General features: G+C 39.4%; 1 protein-coding gene across 1 annotated transcript in view; it reads right to left on the bottom strand.

Moving 5' to 3' along the window:
* Nucleotides 1-19,262, bottom strand: part of cdk7 (cyclin-dependent kinase 7) — a 29,762-nt gene extending 10,500 nt beyond the window's left edge. The window contains 5 exon segments of the mRNA XM_052019686.1: nt 2,567-2,634; nt 5,025-5,058; nt 13,321-13,349; nt 13,352-13,379; nt 19,182-19,262. Of these exon segments, the coding sequence (XP_051875646.1) occupies nt 2,567-2,634; nt 5,025-5,058; nt 13,321-13,349; nt 13,352-13,379; nt 19,182-19,247 (225 nt within the window). The 5' untranslated portion in view covers nt 19,248-19,262.
* Nucleotides 19,263-20,371: the final 1,109 nt, after the last annotated feature.

Raw genomic sequence — 20,371 nt, 5'->3', positions numbered from 1 at the left:
ACCTCCCATTTATCTGATTTAAAGCCATTTTCCAATCCTCAGCCCATATCGCTAGCTGATCAAGATCCTCCTGTATTTTTTCATAACCATCTACACTGTTTACAACACCATCTATTTCAGTATCATATGCAAACTTACTAACCATGCCTTGTATACTTACATCCAAATCGTATTATAAATTAAAAACAACAAACATCCCATCTCCAATCTGAGAAACAACTCTTGACCATCACCCTCTGCTTCCTAGCACTGAACCAATTGTGAATCCAATCAGCTATCTCCCCCTAGATCCCACATGATCCAACCTTCCAGATTAGCCTACGATGAGGGATATTGTCAAAGGCCTTGCTAAAGTCCATATAGACAACATCCACTGCCCTACACTCATCTATACTCTTGGTTACCTCCTCGAGGAACTCCAGGGGATTTGTCAGACATGACTTACCATGCACAAAGCTTGTGCTGACTGTCTCGAATCAGACCCTGTCTCTCCAAATGTTGGTAGATTCTGTCCCTTAGAATCCCCTCCAGCCATTTACCCATCACCAATGTCAGACTCACCGGCCTGTAGTTTCCTGGCTTGTTTATGCTACCCTTTTTAAACAACGATACCACATTAGCCACTCTCCAGTCCTCTGGAACCTCACCTGTGGCCAGAGATGAAGATGTGGATGCCCTTGCAGAGATAAACAATCTCTGCAAGGGCATCCACAATTTCTTCTCTAGTTTCCCACAAGGTCCAAGAATGCACTGGGTCAGGCCCTGGGGATTATCCACCTTAATGCACTTTAAGGCCTCCAGTACCTCCTTCCTGCTAATTCGTATGTGGTCCAAGACATTATTACTCATTTCCCCCATTTCCTTAGCCTCCATCGTTTTCTCCAAAGTAAAAACTGAAGAGAAATATTCATTAAAAATCTCTTCCCTTTCATTTGATTCCACCACAGATGGCATGCTGATCTTTAAGGGGATGTATTCTCTCCCCAGGTTTTCACCTTCCTAACTTCTCTCGTGCCCTCCTACACTTCTTGTAGTCATTAAGAGATTCACTAGTTCCCAGTTTCTTACACGCAGTGTATGCCTTCCTCTTTTTCTTAACCAGAGCCTCAATATCTCTTGTCAACCAGGATTTTTTGAAACCTACCAGCCTTGCCCTTCACCCTAACTGGAGCATGCAGGCCCTGAACTCTTGACATCACACTATTAAAAGCCTCCCACTTACAAGATGCTCCTTTCCCTGCAAACTATCTCGCTCAATCAACCTCTTCATGATCCCACCTAATGGCTCCAAAATTTGTTCTGCCCCAGTTCAGGACACTAACCTCTGAACCGGTCATATCCTTCTCTATAACTGTTTGAAACTAATAGAATTACAGTCACCAGACCTAAAGTACTTGTCGACAGACACTTCTGCCACTTGCCCTACCTCATTTCCCCAAGAGGAGGTCCAGTGTCGCACCCTCTCTAGTAGGACCCACTATATATTGATAAAGGAAGCTTTCTTTCTGTCTGCTCACAGTGACCTTCCATTCCTTTGCTTATCAAATTTCTAACCATCTCTGCCTTTAAAAGTACTTAAAGCCACTGCATCAAATCCCTTTGAGGAAGAGAGTTTTGAAAGACTCCTGGCCCTTAGAGGAAAAAAAAATCACCTCATCTCTGACTTAAATGGATGACCTCTTATTTTTAAACAGTGACCTCTAGGCCTAGAATTTTCTACAAGATGAAACCTTCTTTCCGCATCCACCTTGCCCAAGAACCCTCAGGATCTTATGGTTCAATCAAGTTCCTTCTGACTCTTCTAAATTCCAGCAGATACAAACCTAGCCTATCCAATCTTTCCTCATAAAACAACCTTCTATTCCAGGTACTAGTCTAGCTGAACTGCTTCCAAGGTACTTACATCCTTAAATATGGAAACCATATTGTACCCAGTACTCCAGATGTAGGCTTTCTAATACCAGTATATTACTGAAGAATAACTTCTACACTTTTGTATTAATTCCTAGCAATAAATTGTAGCATTTTGTTAGCTTTACTAGCCAGTTAGTATCCAAGATACTAGCAAATCAATTATCTGCTTCTTCTCTTATTTTTCCTGCTAAACTGGACAATTTCACATTTTTCCACAATACACACCATTTCCCAGGACTTAAGAGTTAAGAATTAAGAGAAACTCTCAATTGGGTAACAGAAAACAGGAGTAAATGAGTCCTTTTCCTGGTTGGTGGGTAGTGTACTACAGGGCTAAATACTAGGTCCTCAACTTTTCACAATTTGTATAAATGATTTAGATGAAGGGACCAAAGATATGGTTGCTAAATTTGCTGATGATGCAAAAATTTGTAAAGTTCTGGAAAATATTTCTGTATAATGTAGTTCAAATGCACTAGGAACAAATTAGCAAGGTAAAAGCTAGCCTTTGACTTTAAGAAAATCTTTACAATTCCAGAAGCCTGACAGGTTCAACCATCAGATTGTACCTAAAGCAGAGCCGTGGAGGCAAAATATTTGTCAGTCAGACTATATACATAAAATGATTTTGAAATCCTTGTGGCATACTTACTCCTATAATATTTGGATGGCTGAGTTCCTGTAATAATTTGATTTCTCTCAGGGCTGTTCTATTAATTCCTCAAAAAAACATTAATTGTTAGAGACAAATGAATATCATAATTATAGATCAGATTTAACCTGCTCAAAATCTCTTCCAGCTTTTGACATTTGTTCTTTTGAACAATTAGTAAATTACAGACAACTTTCTGTCGTGTGGACAGGGTGCAGGAGACTTCAGAACTATTGAAATCCAAGGTGAAACTGACTTTTGCATCAATGATCAGGTATTCCTAGATCAATTCCAGTAATTTTCTATCTTTTTTTAAAGTCACACTAACGAATCAATCCATTCTATACAACACCAGCAAAATAATACCACTTACAGCATTTATATAAAATATTAGCTGTTTGCAGTTCAATAAACCTGGGCAATAAAACTGAATGCAAATTTGATTACTCAACTCAGCTGATAACTACTTGGGTATAATATTGTTCTCAAGCATTTTAAAAGGGATGTGACAAAGAGTTAAATTCTCAATCTATGTTATGATTGTGTCCTATACTAGCTTCCTCTGATAAAGTTTAATTTTGCACTTTGTTTTTAAGTTTTAAGCAAACATACTGATGTTTATAAAGCATCTATACTGGCTTTATCCATTATAATGGGAGTATAGGAGTTTTCCAGTGTCATAATTCAAGTGTCTCCATGGTAAGTTCTCCAGCATAACAGAAAAGCAAACTCATGCAATAAATAGACAACATTTTATGAAAAGAAGCAATAACCTGCATGCATGGCAATTTGGGATAGTATGCCCAGACCAATAATTCAGTTACTATCTTTGGATTACATACAACTATATGTCATTTAAGATGATAATTAACATCAGTTACATTCGAACTTTCTAAAAACTGATTAAACTGCAAAACAAGTTAATTCCCTAGAAGCAAACAATAAAAATAACTTGTTGGAATCAGTTCAGCTGACCAGTTTGTGATATTATTAAACAAATAACCTATCAATGGAGTTCTTTTTACTTGGATCTTATTTTTTTTAAAAAACAGAACATTAAAATGAAAAAATGACAAAAGCTTCACATGATGATTCCATCCTTATCTATTACCTTCCTTCTAAAATTACACCTGGAGTCCTTACAATAGATCTACTTAGCATCAAATCGTTGCAGCCAAATTAATTAACTGGGATATTAAGAATCTCAGTAAGTGGTGTATCTTGAAGGATAAGGCAATCAACTATATAGACCTATCCACTTTCAAACTGAACAGAAGATTTTGTAAAAAAAAACCCCACAAAGCAATTCATTGTGTCCTGTTTATACTTAGGCTATCTTGTTTAGAGATGGATGGAAGGGGTCACAAGGGACTGCAGATGCTGGAATCTGAGCAAAAGACAAAATGCAGGAGGAACTCAGCAGGTCAGGCAGCATCTTTGGAGGGAAATAGACAGTCCACATTTTGGGTTGAGATCCTTCATTTTTTGTTTTGGATGGAAGGGGGTCGAGTACATACAGAAAGGCAATCAGTGCTCACCTGTTTAATACAGCATGATCCAGACACCAACTTCAGTGATCACATATGCATCATTAAACACAGAAAGTGGGAAATTACTGCCCAAGTTTCCCTGCTCCTCCTGAGAGATTTGGCAATGAAACACGTGGAATAGCATGAAGCTGCTACACTTACCCAGCAGATACCCATCCAATTTGCCAGAAATAAAGTTAGGGTTTCCCTTTTCAAGGACAAGTAATTTTTAAACAGCAAAAGTCTTAATTTATACCAAACACAAAAATAACTTAGGATTTAAAAAAAATCTCCAACAAAATTAAATCCTTATTTTTTTTTCCCCTCAATTTTTGGGTTTTCTCTATATAACTTGGCAAGAAGTTAAATTACTGTTAATCAACACTTCCTAGTTCAGACATTGCAAGGATCAATTTCAATTCTTCACACAGTTTGGTTAAGGAACCCATCAATCAAGTTGCAGATTCTCAGCTGAGGGTGCTGTACTGAAGTGGACCTCTGTTCACAGCAGGTTTGCAGTGCACGGGTAAGTGGAACGAACAACTGGCACTGCAGATTGGTGCTGCTCACAAGAGGACCATAGAGACCCACAAAGGTTACTGCAATGAAAATGAAGGGTTCTGACAAAGGATCTTCAACCTGAACTATTACCTCTGTTTTCCCTTTCCACAGATGTTGTCTGACCAGTTGAGCACTTCAGCATTTTGTTTTTATTTCAGATATCCCAGCATCTGCAGTTGTTTAATCTTCATACAAAATTATTGTTATCTTCCCAAAATCAATTGTAGTTATTTGGACAAATCCACTGTTCTGAATCAATTAGCATACAAGAACTCAAGAAAATAGGAGTGGGCCACCTGGCCCCTCAAGCCTTACTCACTATTCATGGCTGATTTTCCCCAGGCCTCAACTCCTAATGCACTACTTACCATCTTTAGCTTCTGATCTGTGACCAACCTTAATCTGAAAGGTAAATACAAGATTAGAAAATGATGTGTATTCATGTAGCTTGCTATGTAAATGGCGTTCTCTGAAGTCTACATTTGCGGTTTTTCCAAGTTTACTGTGATTAAGTGTGTAACTTGCTTTCAAGAATGTTAGTTACATTAGTTCTAAGACAGACTCCAGACAGCAATCAGGGACATACCAATCTTCAAGATGGAAGGCATGAAAATCCCTCATGAGACAGATGTATAGCCAATTATAAGCAAAAATATCTGTAAAACTTCATGTGAGGGTGGGGATTTTTTTCAGAATATTTTTCCCATTTGATACATTAAAAGTGATCGCTGGATCTGGTTCTGCTCTGTCTCCATTGTTTTACTGAAATTGAAATTGTAGTCCTAAATGGAGTCTGGGATTCTCATTTCTGAGTTCCTCAAATTACATCAATGAAACATGTATGTACCAAGAACAGGGAATGTTGTCTAACTAGCAAGCCTCTTAAAAGTTTGGGCTTCCAAAATTAGAATTATGCTGCATAAAAAACAGGAATCTAGATAAAGTTCAGCAACTTACAGTATGATAATGACCATATTTCAAAACATTGTTTTGGCTGCAAAATTCTTCAGGAATTCCTGTGGTTATATAAATACAAATCTTTCCTTAACTTGGAACCCTATTCCCTTGTCCCCTGCAGAAGATAAATTTAACAATGTCTGCAACTTGACCCTGCTTTAGTATCAGACTAAGTTCAATTTCTCATTTAAAAACCACCCTGTGTCATTTCAGTCCAGGACAGAGCATAGTCACACATGTTCCCATTAAATACAGCAACTGAAAAATATGCACAATCTTGTTCTTGCATCTGGAATTCTGATCAGATTTTGAAAATTGTTGCTTTGTTTTCTTAAAGATTATAATGAAAAGCTGCAAAATATGAAAACAAACTCTAGGCAAAAAAAGTGAATTACTTACTTCCTCGGCTTATGGATTTATAAGCCTTATTATAATTTTGGACAAAAAGTCCAAGTCATTATTGAGGTATAGGATGAGGAATCATTTTGAAGACAGGATTTGATTAACGAGAATAAACATAGGTTCAAAATGGATGTGTTAGCCTAGTTGGAGAAAGTTTACAGAGATGGTGAGTAAATATAGCAATGAATACAACCTACAGTTTCCAGGAATACATTGATATACAGAACAGGCTTAATTGTATATGATGTGGGAGAGATGCAATGTATTAAGCTAGTTTGATAATGACTGGAAGATGTACAGCAATAATTGAGGTGCTTGGGCAAATTATCAGGTTGGAATGTTGTTACTTATTTTAACTAAAGATGATCATGAGGCAGAATAATGTCTTTGGATACTGTTTTTGGAGATAACATAAAAATGGGCACAGTAATGGTAACCAATGCACGATGTCAAAATCCACAGATGTCTGGGAAGAAAACAAGACGGGAGAAATGGCAGATGGAATCTAACAGTTAAATGCAAAGACATGAAATTAGCAATAGCAAAGAGAATACAAATACAGGCAGTTTCCAGGTTACTTAACCATCCATGCTGAGAAATGTCCAGAAACTGATTTCTCTTAAGTTCAGAAACTTCTGTTTTCTATAGCTACTGTTACGGACTCAGTGAAAGTCCCTTTAAGATAGAGAGTGTGTGTGTATGTGTGTGTGGGGCGTGCTTACGTCAATAGAAGATAAAGGACGTAATGACGTTGTTGAAGAAGTCAGAAGAAGGAAGAGGAGAGAGAGAGAGAAGGGAGAGAGACACCAGCCTGCTTGTTTTCTCTATCGATGGATGAGAAAACAATAACTGTGTTTGCCACTGAAATCCATGTATGGAAGTTGGAAAGTAATCCGGTGGAGTTCACTTTGTTGCTGACCTGTAGAAGGAAACAGGTATTTGTGTGTGGACGACCACGATTCGGATGCTTTTCGGGGTGAGAAGTCACTACCGAGTAAACACTGAAGTGTCGTTTGGGTTCCATCGTGGAACATTTGGATTTCGTATGTACTCTCTCTATGTTTTTCTACATCTACATCTTATCTTCAGACAACGGTGGTTGTTGAAGAAGCCCTTGCTCATGTTTCACCTTATGGCTTGCGGAACTGACTTTAAGAACCATTCCGGAACTGGGAGTTTGGACTTTGTCACACACACACCACGAAGAGTTTAGTTTTGGGTAACGTTCGAGGTTAACATTCTTGAATTCTAACATACTAACATTTTTACTTTATTTTACGTATTATCATAAGTAGTGATTAATAAAATAGTTTTTAAACACTAGAATCATGCTCAGTGTGTTTCTTTTGTTGCTGGTTCGTGACAAAATTGGGGGCTCGTCCGGGCTATAGTTCCCAAGGTTAACGAGTGTCGTCTGGGATTGTTCCCCAGATTGACGAGATTTGTTCGGGATTCAATCCAAAGATTTTGAGGGAGGTCTGATAAATTCTTTTTAATTGGCTTGTGTGTGTGAGAACCAGCAGCAATGGATATTAAGGCATTTTGGAGTCACCAACCCAACAGGGATTGGAGGTGGCGAAAAAGGATGATTTGATAAAGATTGCTACAAGGCTAAACCTTACAGAAGTAAAGCAGTCTATGAGAAAGGCAGATATTCAGAGACTGATAGCTGGCATTATGTGGAAAAGAAGGTGTTTGAGAAGGAAGTGTTAAAACAGTTTCCTGGCAGTGAAATAGCAATTTCTGAGGCACAGGTGCAGCTGGCAAAGATAGAGGCTGAACGAGAGCAAACCCAGTTAAAGATAGAGGCCGAACGAGAAAGAAATTAGAGGCCGAACAAAGCTAACTCAGAATGAAGTTAGAGGCTGAACGGGAACGGGAGACTAATTCGGTTAAAGTTTGAGGCAGAAGGAGAAGGAAAAACAGAGGCAGCATGAGTTACAAATGAAGCGTAGGAGTTTCGGAATCTGATTCTGATGATGGTTTTTCAGCCAGCAGGGAGGTTCGATTAGTCCCTCCTTTTGAAGAAGATCAGGTTGATCAGTATTTCCAACATTTTGAAAAGGTTGCTGTGAGTTCAAACTGGCCAAGGAAAGGATGGGCTCTTATGGTACAGAGTGTGATTAAAGGTAAAGCTCAAAAAGCTTATTCTGCTTTGTCTGCTGAGGATGCAGCTGATTATACCAAGGTAAAACAAGCTATATTGAAGGCCTATGAATTGGTACCTGAAGCTTATAGACAAAAATTTAGAGACTTGAGGAAATCTGCAGATCAGACTTATATGGAATTTGCCAATGGAAAGAGAATATGTTTTGAACGATGGTACATGGCTAAAAATGTAGATGGGGATTTTGATAAATTGAAAGAATTGATATTAGTGGAAGACTTTAAAAGATGTGTTCCAGCTGAATTAACAACATATTTAAATGAAAAGGCAGTGGAAACTTGACAAGTAACTGCTTGGTTGGCAGATGATTATGCTTTAACCCATAAATCCAAATGGGGACAACCTAAACCTTTCAAAAGAGTTACAAGGACAATCCAGGTAAACCGGAGATTAAATTGGGAGGTAATCAAAAAGGAAAGATGAAAAGAAGCCAGGGCTGGAGAAACCTGTTGAGCGTACTTGTTATTACTGTAGGAAACCTGGCCATGTGATATCTAATTGTGCCCTTTTGAGGAAAAGGAAGGAAGCTGTGCCCAATGCTTGCTTTCAGGCAATTAAAAATCAAAAAGGTTGAGGAGATGCAGTTAAAGATCGATCCTTGCAAGAGGTAAAAGCGGAAAAGTTTGAGGAGGTGAGAAAGGAATTCCGTTCTTATGTATCAGAGGGTTTTGTATCACTGAATGATGAGTCACCCCAGGTGCCAGTGAAAATTCTTAGAGATACTGGAGCCAGTCAGTCTCTCTTGATGGACAGTGTTTTAAATTTTGGTGAAGAAAGTGACAGTGGTGAGGTAAATCTAGTACGAGGCGTTACAGGATGACACCATGTCTGTCCCTTTACACAGGGTGATTTTAAAGTCAAAGTTCGTAGAAGGACCAGTCGAGATAGGGATAAGACCTAGGTTGCCAGTGGAAGGAGTTTCTTTGTTATTGGGAAATGACCTTGCAGATGGAGAAATTGTTCCTGTGGTACGGTTAACAACCAAACCAAGGATTGATGAGTCTGAGAATGATCCAGATGTTTACCCATCATGTGCGGTGACTCGAGCTAGAGCTAAAGAATTAGCCAAGACAGACAGTCCGGTGCAGTCTGATGTGGTTCCTTGTGACAGTCCTAAACAGGAAGAAAATTATGATGCCTTATCTGAGACTTTTCTGTCTTCACTGGAGGATCAACATCCTTACAGTGAGCCTGAATTTAAAGATTTGTCTTTGTCGGGGAAGGATTTTATGGTGGAACAGACAAAGGACCCTGAGTTGACAGAATTGAAAGAAAAAGCACTCTCATGTGAGGAGATTGAAAAGTGCCAATTGGATATTATGTCAAAAATGGAGTGTTAATGAGGAAATGGAGACCTCCTCATGTTCCTGTTACGGAGGAATGGGAAGTTATTCATCAGGTTGTTGTTCCAAAAGTTTATAGGGATGAGATTTTAAACCTGGCTCATAGTATGCCTTTGGGTGGTTATTTTGGTGTGAATAAAACTGTAGGGAAGATCTTGAAACAATTCTATTGGCCTGGTTTGAGAAAAGATGTGGTGATGTTTTGTCGAACCTGCCACACATGTCAGATGGTAGGTAAACCAAATCAAAAACCCCCTGTGGCTCCTTTGAAACCAATTCCTGCTTTTGGTGAACCCTTTTCGAAGGTGATTGTGGACTGTGTTGGCCCATTACCAAAGTCTAAGACTGGAAATCAGTATTTGTTAACCATCATGTGTGCCACTTCTAGATTTCCAGAAGCAATACCCCTTAGAAATATTAAGGCCAAGACGGTGTCAAAGGCTCTTGTAAAATTTTTTACCTTGTTTGGTTTGCCAAAAGAAATCCAATCTGATCAAGGTAGTAATTTTATGTCAAATTTTTTCAACAAATAGTCTATGAGCTGGGAGCAAAGCAGATTGTATCATCTGCATATCACCCAGAATCTCAAGGAGCTCTGGAGAGATTTCATTCTACTCTCAAAAATATGCTGAAGACTTATTGCTTTGAAAACACAAAGGATTGGGACGAAGGTATCCATTTACTTTTGTTTGCCGTTAGAGAATCAATCCAGGAGTCAATAGGATTTAGTCCGTTTGAGCTTGTATTTGGACATAGGGTGAGAGGACCTTTGGAGTTGTTAAGAGAGCAATGGGTGAATGAGGACGTGCACTTGAGTCTGTTGGACTATGTCCAAAAACTTAAAACTCGGTTGGAGAGAGTCTGCCAGATAGCGAGAGAGAATTTGAAAACAAGCCAGATAAGAATGAAGACATACTTTGATAGACGTGCTCGGCCTAGGACATTTGCAGTGGGGCAAAAGGTGTTGGTATTTTTCCCTTGCCAAAATAATCCCTTGCAATCTCGTTTTTCTGGACCCTATGTTATTGAATCTCGAGTGACTGATTTAACATATATAATCAAAACACCAGATAGACGCAAGAATTATTATGAGAGGGATTCAGTTGTGGCCTTGATGGATGATGTAAAGGTTGTTTCTAGAATGCCTGTTGTTGATGTTGAGGAAGGCCAATTTAGACCAAATATTGTTCCATCGGAACTAAAAAAGCAAAATATCCTGGAGAACCTTGAGACGAAGTTGGACCATTTACAAGTTTAACAAAAACAACAGATGAGAGAATTAATTTTAAAATTTTAAAATCTGTTCCCAGATGTTCCAAACAGAACATCGATAATTACCCATGATGTTGATGTTGGGGATGCAAAACCAATCAAACAACACCCATATCGAATGAATGTGGACAAAAGTAAGCTTGTTGATCAGGAGTTAAAATACATGTTGGAAAATGATATTATTAGACATTCTACTTCAAATTGGAGTTCGCCCTGTGTTATTGTACCTAAACCTGATGGAACTGTTAGATTTTGCACAGATTACAGGAAAGTGAATGCTGTAACAAAGTCAAATGCTTACCCTATTCCTAGGGTGGATGATTGCATAGATAGAGTGGGAAAAGCAACATTTCTTACAAAGATTGACCTATTAAAAGGGTACTGGGGTGTTCCATTAACAGATAGAGGAAGGGAGATTTCAGCCTTTGTAACCCCTTCTGGATTGTATGAATACAATGTTTTGCCATTTGGAATGAAAAATGCTCCGGCAACATTTCAAAGAATGATTAATTCAGTGATTCATGGGTTAAAACATACAGATGCCTACATTGACGACTTAGTGACTGGAATGATACTTGGGAAGATCACATCTCTGCGTTAGAAAGGTTGTTTGAAAGACTTTCCAAGGCTAACCTTACAGTTAACTTGGCTAAAAGTGAATTTGGCCATGCCACTGTGACGTATCTTGGTTATGTTGTAGGTCAAGGCAAGCAAGCTCCTGTTCAGGCAAAAGTTCAAGCAATATCTGAGTTCCCTATTCCCACAGGTACGAGGACTGTTAGAAGATTTTTGGGAATGGTTGGATATTACCGAAAATTTTGTAAAAATTTTGCTGATATTGCTCTTCCCCTAACTAATCTTCTGAAGAAGGGAGTAAAGTTTGTTTGGACAGATTCTTGTCAAGAAGCATTTGAGAAGCTGAAAGCCATTTTATGCTACCATCCTGTGCTCAAAACACCTGACTTTGAAAAGCCATTTTCATTAGCAGTAGATGCCAGTGATGTAGCTGCAGGAGCTGTGTTGTTGCAGAAGGGTGACCTTGATGATATTGACCATCCTGTAGCTTACTTTTCAAAGAAATTTAATGAGCATCAAAAGAATTATTCCACCATAGAGAAAGAATTACTGTCGCTTGTTTTAGCCTTCCAACATTTCAGTGTATATATTTGCACCGCTCAGAAACCTTTGACTGTATATACAGATCATAACCCATTGGTGTATCTGAGCCGAGTCAAAAACAAGAACAGAAGGCTGTTAAACTGGAGTTTAATTTTGCAAGAGTTTGATCTCATGATAACTCACATTAAAGGCAAAGATAATGTGATTGCTGATTGTCTTTCCCGATGTTAAATGGGAAAAATGTATCTGTACAAATCTGATAGTCTGTAGTTGTGTAGCATGATAATTCATAAATTACCAACTGTATGCGCGGTAAAATTTTTCTTGGGAAATTTTATTTTAGGTGGGAGGTGTTACGGACTCAGTGAAAGTCCCTTTAAGATAGAGAGTGTGTGTGCATGTGTGTGTGGGCGTGCTTACGTCAATAGAAGATAAAGGACTTAATGACGTTGTTGAAGAAGTCAGAAGAAGAAGAGAGAGAGAGAGAGAGAGAAGGGAGAGAGACACCAGCCTGCTTGTTTTCTCTATCGATGGATGAGAAACAATAACTGTGTTTGCCACTGAAATCCATGTATGGAAGTTGGAAGTAATCCGGTGGAGTTCACTTTGTTGCTGACCTGTAGAAGGAAACAGGTATTTGTGTGTGGACGACCACGATTCGGATGCTTTTCGTGTGAGGAAGTCACTACCGAGTAAACACTGGTGTCGTTTGGGTTCCATCGTGGAACATTTGGATTTCGTATTTACTCTCTCTATGTTTCTCTACGTCTACGTCTTATCTTCAGACAACGGTGGTTGTTGAAGAAGCCCTTGCTCATGTTTCACCTTATGGCTTGCGGAACTGAACTTTAAGAACCATTCCGGAACTGGGAGTTTTGGACTTTGTCACACACACACACGAAGAGTTTAGTTTTGGGGTTAACGTTCGAGGTTTAACAATTTTGAATTCTAACATACTAACATTTTTACTTTTATTTTACGTATTATCATAAGTAGTGATTAATAAAATAGTTTTAACACTGAATCATGCTCAGTGTGTTTCTTTTGTTGCTTGTTCGCGACAGTACCCATATCATATTGCTTTACATAGTTGCTATAATTCTTTCATTTCATTGAAAAATAACCCTGACACTACCCACAGTTAAACTAATGGAATATATACTATATCCATTTATTAATGAATACCATGAAACATTTAATTAGTATTACTAGCTTGAAAAAAGTTTTTAAAATGTGTGAGAGAATTTGTGTAATGTCAGGTTTCCGCAAGTCAGGTCATTCATAATCCCGGGAGTCCCTGTACATGTTAATTGATAATATGTCTTTATTGCTTGTTTGCAACTCTCATTTGAAATTATAAATTCCATTCATGAGACCAGACAATCTGATCACAGCCATGCTTACCTTCTTAATTGCAACAATGTCGTCCGTGTCTTGTCTTTTGCCTTATATACAGTGGCAAACTATAAATTGGACAAAAAAAATACTGTGTCATTTAGGTTATGGGGAAAAATTCCATTCTTCTAAAACCAAACTACAGGAAGTCCCCAACTTACGAACGCCCGTACTTATGAACCGACCTCTGTAAACCCTATTACTTTTAAAAAAATCGAGTTACACACAATGGTTCGTACTAACGAACAGGTGGACTACTTTGCGCGACGCTCAAAACACGCTCAAAACACAACATAAATATAACATCATTATATTTATGATGTTTTAGGTACAATATATACTATATACTAAGACAAACATTTGACTAATTGACGCTAGATGTGAACTGTGCGTAACTGTTCTGACTTAAATACAAATTCGAATTACGAACAGACTCAAAAACAGAACTCGTGCGTAATCCGGGGACTTCCTGTATAATTTAAGACTTCAGAACTGCAAATTATGGATTTGCAGTTCCAAGAGATCGCATCCTCCAATCTTGCCTCTATTTATCCCATAAAATCAGTGTTCTGTTTCTAACAGATTTTCATTACAAAAAGTATTTAACTATCTATTTATATAAATGAATGTTAAAACCTTGCACTTGATTTCTTGCCATGATGAAAACAAGTGATTTAGCTTTAACAGCAACCCAACAGTCATTACTATTTTACCAATGACACACACTACGTATAGCACAAATGAAATTAAAAATAGACATGAAATAAAATAAGAGGGGTTGGAAACAAAATGGAGGCAAGCCCAACAGTATTCCCTGATAGAAATACATGAAACTGAGTCACACAGTAAAGAGTTTACAACCAAAGTAAGTGGAAATATTGCAATTTTTAAAATAACATATTCCACTGGTAATCCAGATTTTTTTCTAAATGAACGTGTTAAACACCAAAAGCAGTGAAATGAAAGTAGTGTTCATCAGGTAAAGCAGTGAAAAAGCTAGAGAAGATTTGTATTTTTTTGAATTGCAGTGATCCTACTTATAACCAAAACACTGACAATTATTGGCAGTTGAGTAACTACTTACCTTGCAAAATGGAGAGGTATTTGCTTTTATGCCACAAAATTTAAAATGACCATAATGCACCACACTACAGATTCTACCACTATTTCCTGTAGATATCATGTACATTTACTGTTTCACAGCAAACTATCTTTAGCATAAACATGAATGATATATTTCTCTCATTCTCTTGCCTCAAAAAGGTATCAACTACTTGTTGGATTGTAATTACACAGAATTTACAGGAGTTACAAAAATAAAGAAAAATCACAATTTAATCTCTTGTCATACATTATCTGTGAATAAAGAAACAGTATTTCAGCCAAAGACCTTTCATCCAAAGCATTAACTCTTATTTCTCTCTCCACACATGCTGCCGAACATATTACTCACTTATTACAACACAGCAAGCTGTCATTTGGCCCATTCCCAGGAGATCAATTGCATCAGTCTCATTCCCCTTACTTCCCTGTAGCTCCACAACTTATTCTCTCTCAAACATCCATCTCCACCCTTTTGATTCTTCTGTCACCTACCCACACCAAGGGGTAATTTAAAAAAGCTAATTAATCTGATGATGAAATTGGGATCTTCCTAGTACATTAGCATATGCTTTACTACAGCTCTGCATTTTGCAACGTTATGTTCCTTTATATTCTCCCTCTATAATTGTTCTCATTTCATAGCTTCTGTTCATTTTCTCTCTAATTGCCACTATGAACTCACTACCTAGATGCTGCTACAATGTATTGCCACAGCAACCCTGACCCCCACCCTGTCTGAGATATTCCCTATCAATCCTTCCACCAACCTCTCTTCAACTTAAAATTAACTCGTTTTCTTTTTCTCTGTGCTGATGAAGTTCTTCTTTCCACAGATGCAAGCCTGACCTGCTGAGTATTTCCAGCATTTTCTGTTTTATTTCAGAAGTTCAGCATCTTTTTTTTTGATTTTATGAGGACACGTGGGTTGAGCTTAGAACCAAAAGGGTAAGATTACTTTGCCAGGAATATATTACAAGCTTCCAACAATCACTGGGAGATAAAGGAGCAATTATGTAGAGAAATATAAAATGATAGGGTAACAGGTAGCCGGGGATCTCAACTTCTCCCATGTTAACTGGGATTGCAAAGGATTAGAGAGGGTTGAATTAAATTGCAATCCCAAAAGCTTTTTGAGCCAATACGTAGATAGTCCTACAAGAGAAGGAACTGCACTGAATCTAATCTTTGAGGACATATTGAGGCAAGTGGGAGTTGGAGAGCATTTTGGAAATAGCGAACATAACTCTATAAGTTTTAAGGTTATTATAGAGAAGAACAACAATGGACCAGAAATCAAGGTCTGAACTGGGACAAAGCCAATTTCAGTCTGATAAGACAGAGCTGGTAAAAGTAGACTGGAGCACTTACTTGCAGGTAAATCTACATATGACCAGTAGAAGCTATTCAAAAATGACATTGTGAGGGGTCAAGACCAATGTGTTCCTGTTATGGTGAAAGGGAAGGTCAACAAGTTTAAAGATTCTGGATATGCAGGTATATTTACAGTTGGATAAAAAAACTAAGGTACCTTATTGCAGGGTTGGAGAACTGAAATCAGAAGAGGCCAAAGGTAGTGAATGAATACTTCTCATCTGTATTCACCATGGAGAAGCACATTGTAAACTGAGAATTCAAGGAAGGGAACAGAGGATTTCTAAAACAAACTGACTTCGAGAAGAAGGTATTAGTTGTCTTAGTGGGCTTAAAGGTGGATAAATCCCCTGTTCCCAATGAAATGTTTCACAGGCACTAAGGGAAGTAATGGAGGAAATTGTTGGGGTTCTGACAGAAATGTTCAAAACTTTTCTGTCCACAGAAGAGGTGACAGATGATTGGAGGACAATGAATGCAGTACCTTTATTCAAGGAGGGCCGTAGAAATAGGCCAGGTAATTACAGGAATTCCCTATCACTGAGTCTTACCATCAGTGATAGGGAATTCATTGGAAAAAATTCTGAGGGGCAGGAATTGTAATAGGTGGTCAGAGTAGCCTTGCTGAGAGGAGATCCTGTCCTGACTAATTAGACTTCTTTTTAAGGAATTAGCTAAGTGCGTAGATGAGAGTGCAGCAGTTGATGTGGTCTATATGACAAGAATCCACATGGGCAAGAGCCCATGGGATCCGAGGAGAATTTAGCATATTAGATCCGAAAATGGCTTGGCGATGGGAGGCAAAAGGATGATGGAGGATTGTTTTTTGCATTTAGAAACCTGTGCCTAGTGGGGTACCACAGGAATCTCTGCTGACACACTCATGGTTTGTTATATACATTAACAATCGGGACATAAATATAGGAAGTATGATTGGTAATTTTACCAAAACCAGTGTTGCTGATAGTGAGGTGGATAGTCTGGCTACACAATGATATTGGTGAGTTGGTAAGATGGACAGAGCAATGGCAGATGAAGTCTTATCTTAAATGAGGTGAAGTATCTTGGGAGGACTAATCAGGCTAGGACGTAGGCCCTAGAATGTACTGTGAAACAGAGGTGTGCACATCCAAGGATTCCAGAAGGTGGCAGCACAGATAAGGTGGTGAAGAAGGCATACAAGATATTTGCTTTCATTAGCCTGGACACAAAGTACAAGAGTAGGAAAGTTATAGTACAACTACATAAATCATAGTTAGGCCACAGCGAGAGTACAGGACACCACACAATAGTAAGGAAGTGATTGCAGAGGAGATTCACCAAGATGTTGCCTGGGAAGGAGTTTTTCAGCTGGAGACTAGACAGGGTGGAGACACAAGAGACTGCAGATGCTGGAATCCAGAGCAGAAAACATCAGGTCAGGCAGTATCTGTAGAGGGAAATGGACAGGTTGAGACCCTTCATCTGGACTAGATAGGCTGGGTTTGTTTTCCTTGGAGCAGAGAAGACTGAGGGGGCAACTTGTCTGAAGTATGCATAAATATGAGGAACATTGACAGGGTAGACAGAACTTTCCAAATAGCAGAAGTGAAGGAGCATGTTGTGATGAGGACATTGTGATTCTGCAACAAGATAAAGATAGACTGAGCAAAAACCTGGCAAATGGAGTTTAAAGTGGGGATATGTGAGGTCATGTACTTCAGCAGGAGGAATCAAAAGGCACATTATTATCCAAATGGAGAGAGACTGCAAATGAATAAAGTACAGAGGGATCTAGGTGTTTTAGTGAATGAATCACAAAAAATTAGCAGTCAGGTGTAGCAAGTAGTTAAGAAGCAAACAGGATTTTGACCTTTATTGTGAAGGGGATAGATTTAAGAATAGGGAACAACAAACAATCTGCTGGAGGAACTCAGCGGGTCGAGCAGCATCTGTGGGAGTAAAGGAATTGTCAACATTTTTGGTCAGAAACCTGCATCAGGACTGAGAGTGGAGAGGTGAGATTGCCAGTATAAAGAGGAGCAGGGGAATGGTGAGAAAGGATTCTGAGGTGATTGGTAGACTGGCTGTCCTCCCTTCAGGCTCTCGATCCTGATGCAGGATTCCAACCCAAAACATTGATGGTTCTTTCCTCCCACAGATGCTGCTCGACCCGCTGAGTTCCTCCAGTAGATTGCTTGTTGATCCAGATTCCAGCAACTGCAGTCTCTTTTGTCTCCTTAAGAATAGGGAAATTTTGTTACAGTTATAGGTGTTGGTGAGGCCACAACTGAAAAACTGTGCACATATTTGGTCCCCTTGCCTGAAAAAAAAGGATATAGTAGCAGTGAAGGCAAATCACAGGTAATTTACCAGGATAATTTAGGATGAAAAGAGTTGTCCTATGAAGAAAAGCTGGGCAGTTTGCGTCTGTATTTCTTGGAACTTAGATGAGTAAGGGGTGACTTCATTCAAACATACAAGATCCTGAGGGAGCTGACAGGGTAAACGTTGAAATATTTTCACAAGTGGGAGAGTCAAGGACAAGTGGACATAGCTACAAAATAAGGGGCCAGTCGTTTGAAACTGATGCGTGTAGAAATTGCTTCTCCGAGGGTAGTCAATCTCTAGAATTCTCTGCCCCTGAAGTGCTGAAGGCAAAATCATTAGACATATTTAGGGTGGAGATAGATAAATATTTTAATTGAGGGTTATGGGAACTAACACAAAAGAGGAGTTGAGGCCAGCATAGATCAGCATGATCATATTGAAAGGTAGGACAGGCTTGAGGAGCTGGTGGCCTACTCCTACTTATATTTTTCTCGTGTTCAGAGGGTATACAGGTTTAAGGTAACGGGTAGGAAGACTCAGAAGGGAGTTGGGGAAGAATTTTTTTCACTCATTGTGTTTGGAACGTGGAACAGACTGCTCACCACGATTGGGGGGGGGGGGGGTGATGGCGGAGATAGACTCTCACAAATGTTATACTTAGATTAAACGCCATGTCATAGAAGACTACGGGCCGAGTGCCGGAGTATGGAAATAATAAAGCACTTGACGGCCGGCAACGACACGGTGGGCCGAAAGGCCTGTTTTCGTGCTGCATGATTGTATTCTCAGTGACTCTGAGCTGGGAGATGAATGTTGGAAACTCTAGTGGCTAGTTGCAAAGTTTTGCTGCCAAGTTAAATGCCCGTACAACTATTTCATAGAGTTTTCAATGCAGCAATGAATTGCTGCCGGATACTTGATAAAACAGAAACGAACGAAGCCCACAATGTTCTCCTGAGAATTGCATTAAAGCCCCAGTTTAACACAGCGGTCGGATCTCCTCCATCGGTGGTGAGGGTTCCGACACGCCGGGCTGAGGATTGGGAGGAGTTGTTTACAAGGTCGGAGGAGCGGACGAGCCTCACCTGTCCCTCTCCCAGGAAATCGAGCTTCTCGTAGCGCTTCGCCCGGGACTTCACATCCACCGCCATCCTTCCAGAAACGGCAGCTACTTCACGGCATAACTTCCGACTCAACCGGCTCGTCACTTCCCTGCTCTGGCCACTGAGAGACGACAGCCCGGCCGGAAAGTCAGCCCGGCTGCCTAGCAACGGAAACCAAGGCATCAACTCAACCCACCAAACGGAACATCCTCCATGGGAGCAGGGAAACGTGCAGCGTTGCTGCGAGGTGCTGTGCGTCAATGCACTAAAAGGTAGGAATGGGATTCTCAACTTCAAGGAGCTGTTGGCAGTGAAGTAGTTATGGTCAAAATAAATAGCACTGCAGATTTCGCAATAGAAATGTGGGTTGGAGCAAACAAAGCAGATGGTGGAAATCCTAAACAAAATCGATAATTGGTTTATTAGTCTCGCATATACCGAGATACAGTGAAAAGCTTTGTTTGCATGCTATCTAGACAGATCATGCCATATATCAAGGTAGCTCCATTGATCCTGCCTGACCCAGAGTTCCTCCAGCACTTTGTGTGCTGCAACAGAGTGCAAAATATAGCGTTACAGTTACAGAGAAAGTGCAGTGCAGGTAGACAATTAAGGTGCAAAGGCCATGATGAGGAAAACTGAGAGATCAAGAGATCAAATGGTGCTGCTGTGGCATGGATTTATCCTGTGGACGGTTCATCTCTCACCTTTTCAGTCCATTATAGCTCCTGTTGTATATGCCAACGTTTCATTGAACATCTAGTAGACTTGCTCTGATCAATCCTGGCCCATTCATGACATCATGTTTGTAAGATGCAGTTTGCATAATGAGAACAATGGATTTTTCAATTCAGGCACACACATACCAGGCAGGATGCACATTTGTCAATAGAAAGAAACCAAAAAAAACAAGATTGAGTGAGAGGTTTTGTGGGAAGAGTTACTACTGGGAAAAGAGAGAAAAATCTTTGAGGTTTTGGGGGATCAGACACAGTATCTTACGATTTTCAGTTCCCTCTCTGATCTTGCCCCTCCCTATCTTTGTGATTGACTCCATTACTTGAAGCCTTTGAGATGTTGAGTGCCTCTAATTCTGTCCTTCAAAAAAATCCACAAATTTAATGCTTCACAACTGTCCGTTTTGCCTTCAAGGTCTCTGTGTTGTCTGCTCA

Source organism: Pristis pectinata, chromosome 7 (assembly GCF_009764475.1).
Source record: "Pristis pectinata isolate sPriPec2 chromosome 7, sPriPec2.1.pri, whole genome shotgun sequence".
Lineage (NCBI taxonomy): Eukaryota > Metazoa > Chordata > Chondrichthyes > Rhinopristiformes > Pristidae > Pristis > Pristis pectinata.
Note: the sequence above shows the minus strand (reverse complement) of the source record. Positions and strands in the feature narration are given on the sequence as shown.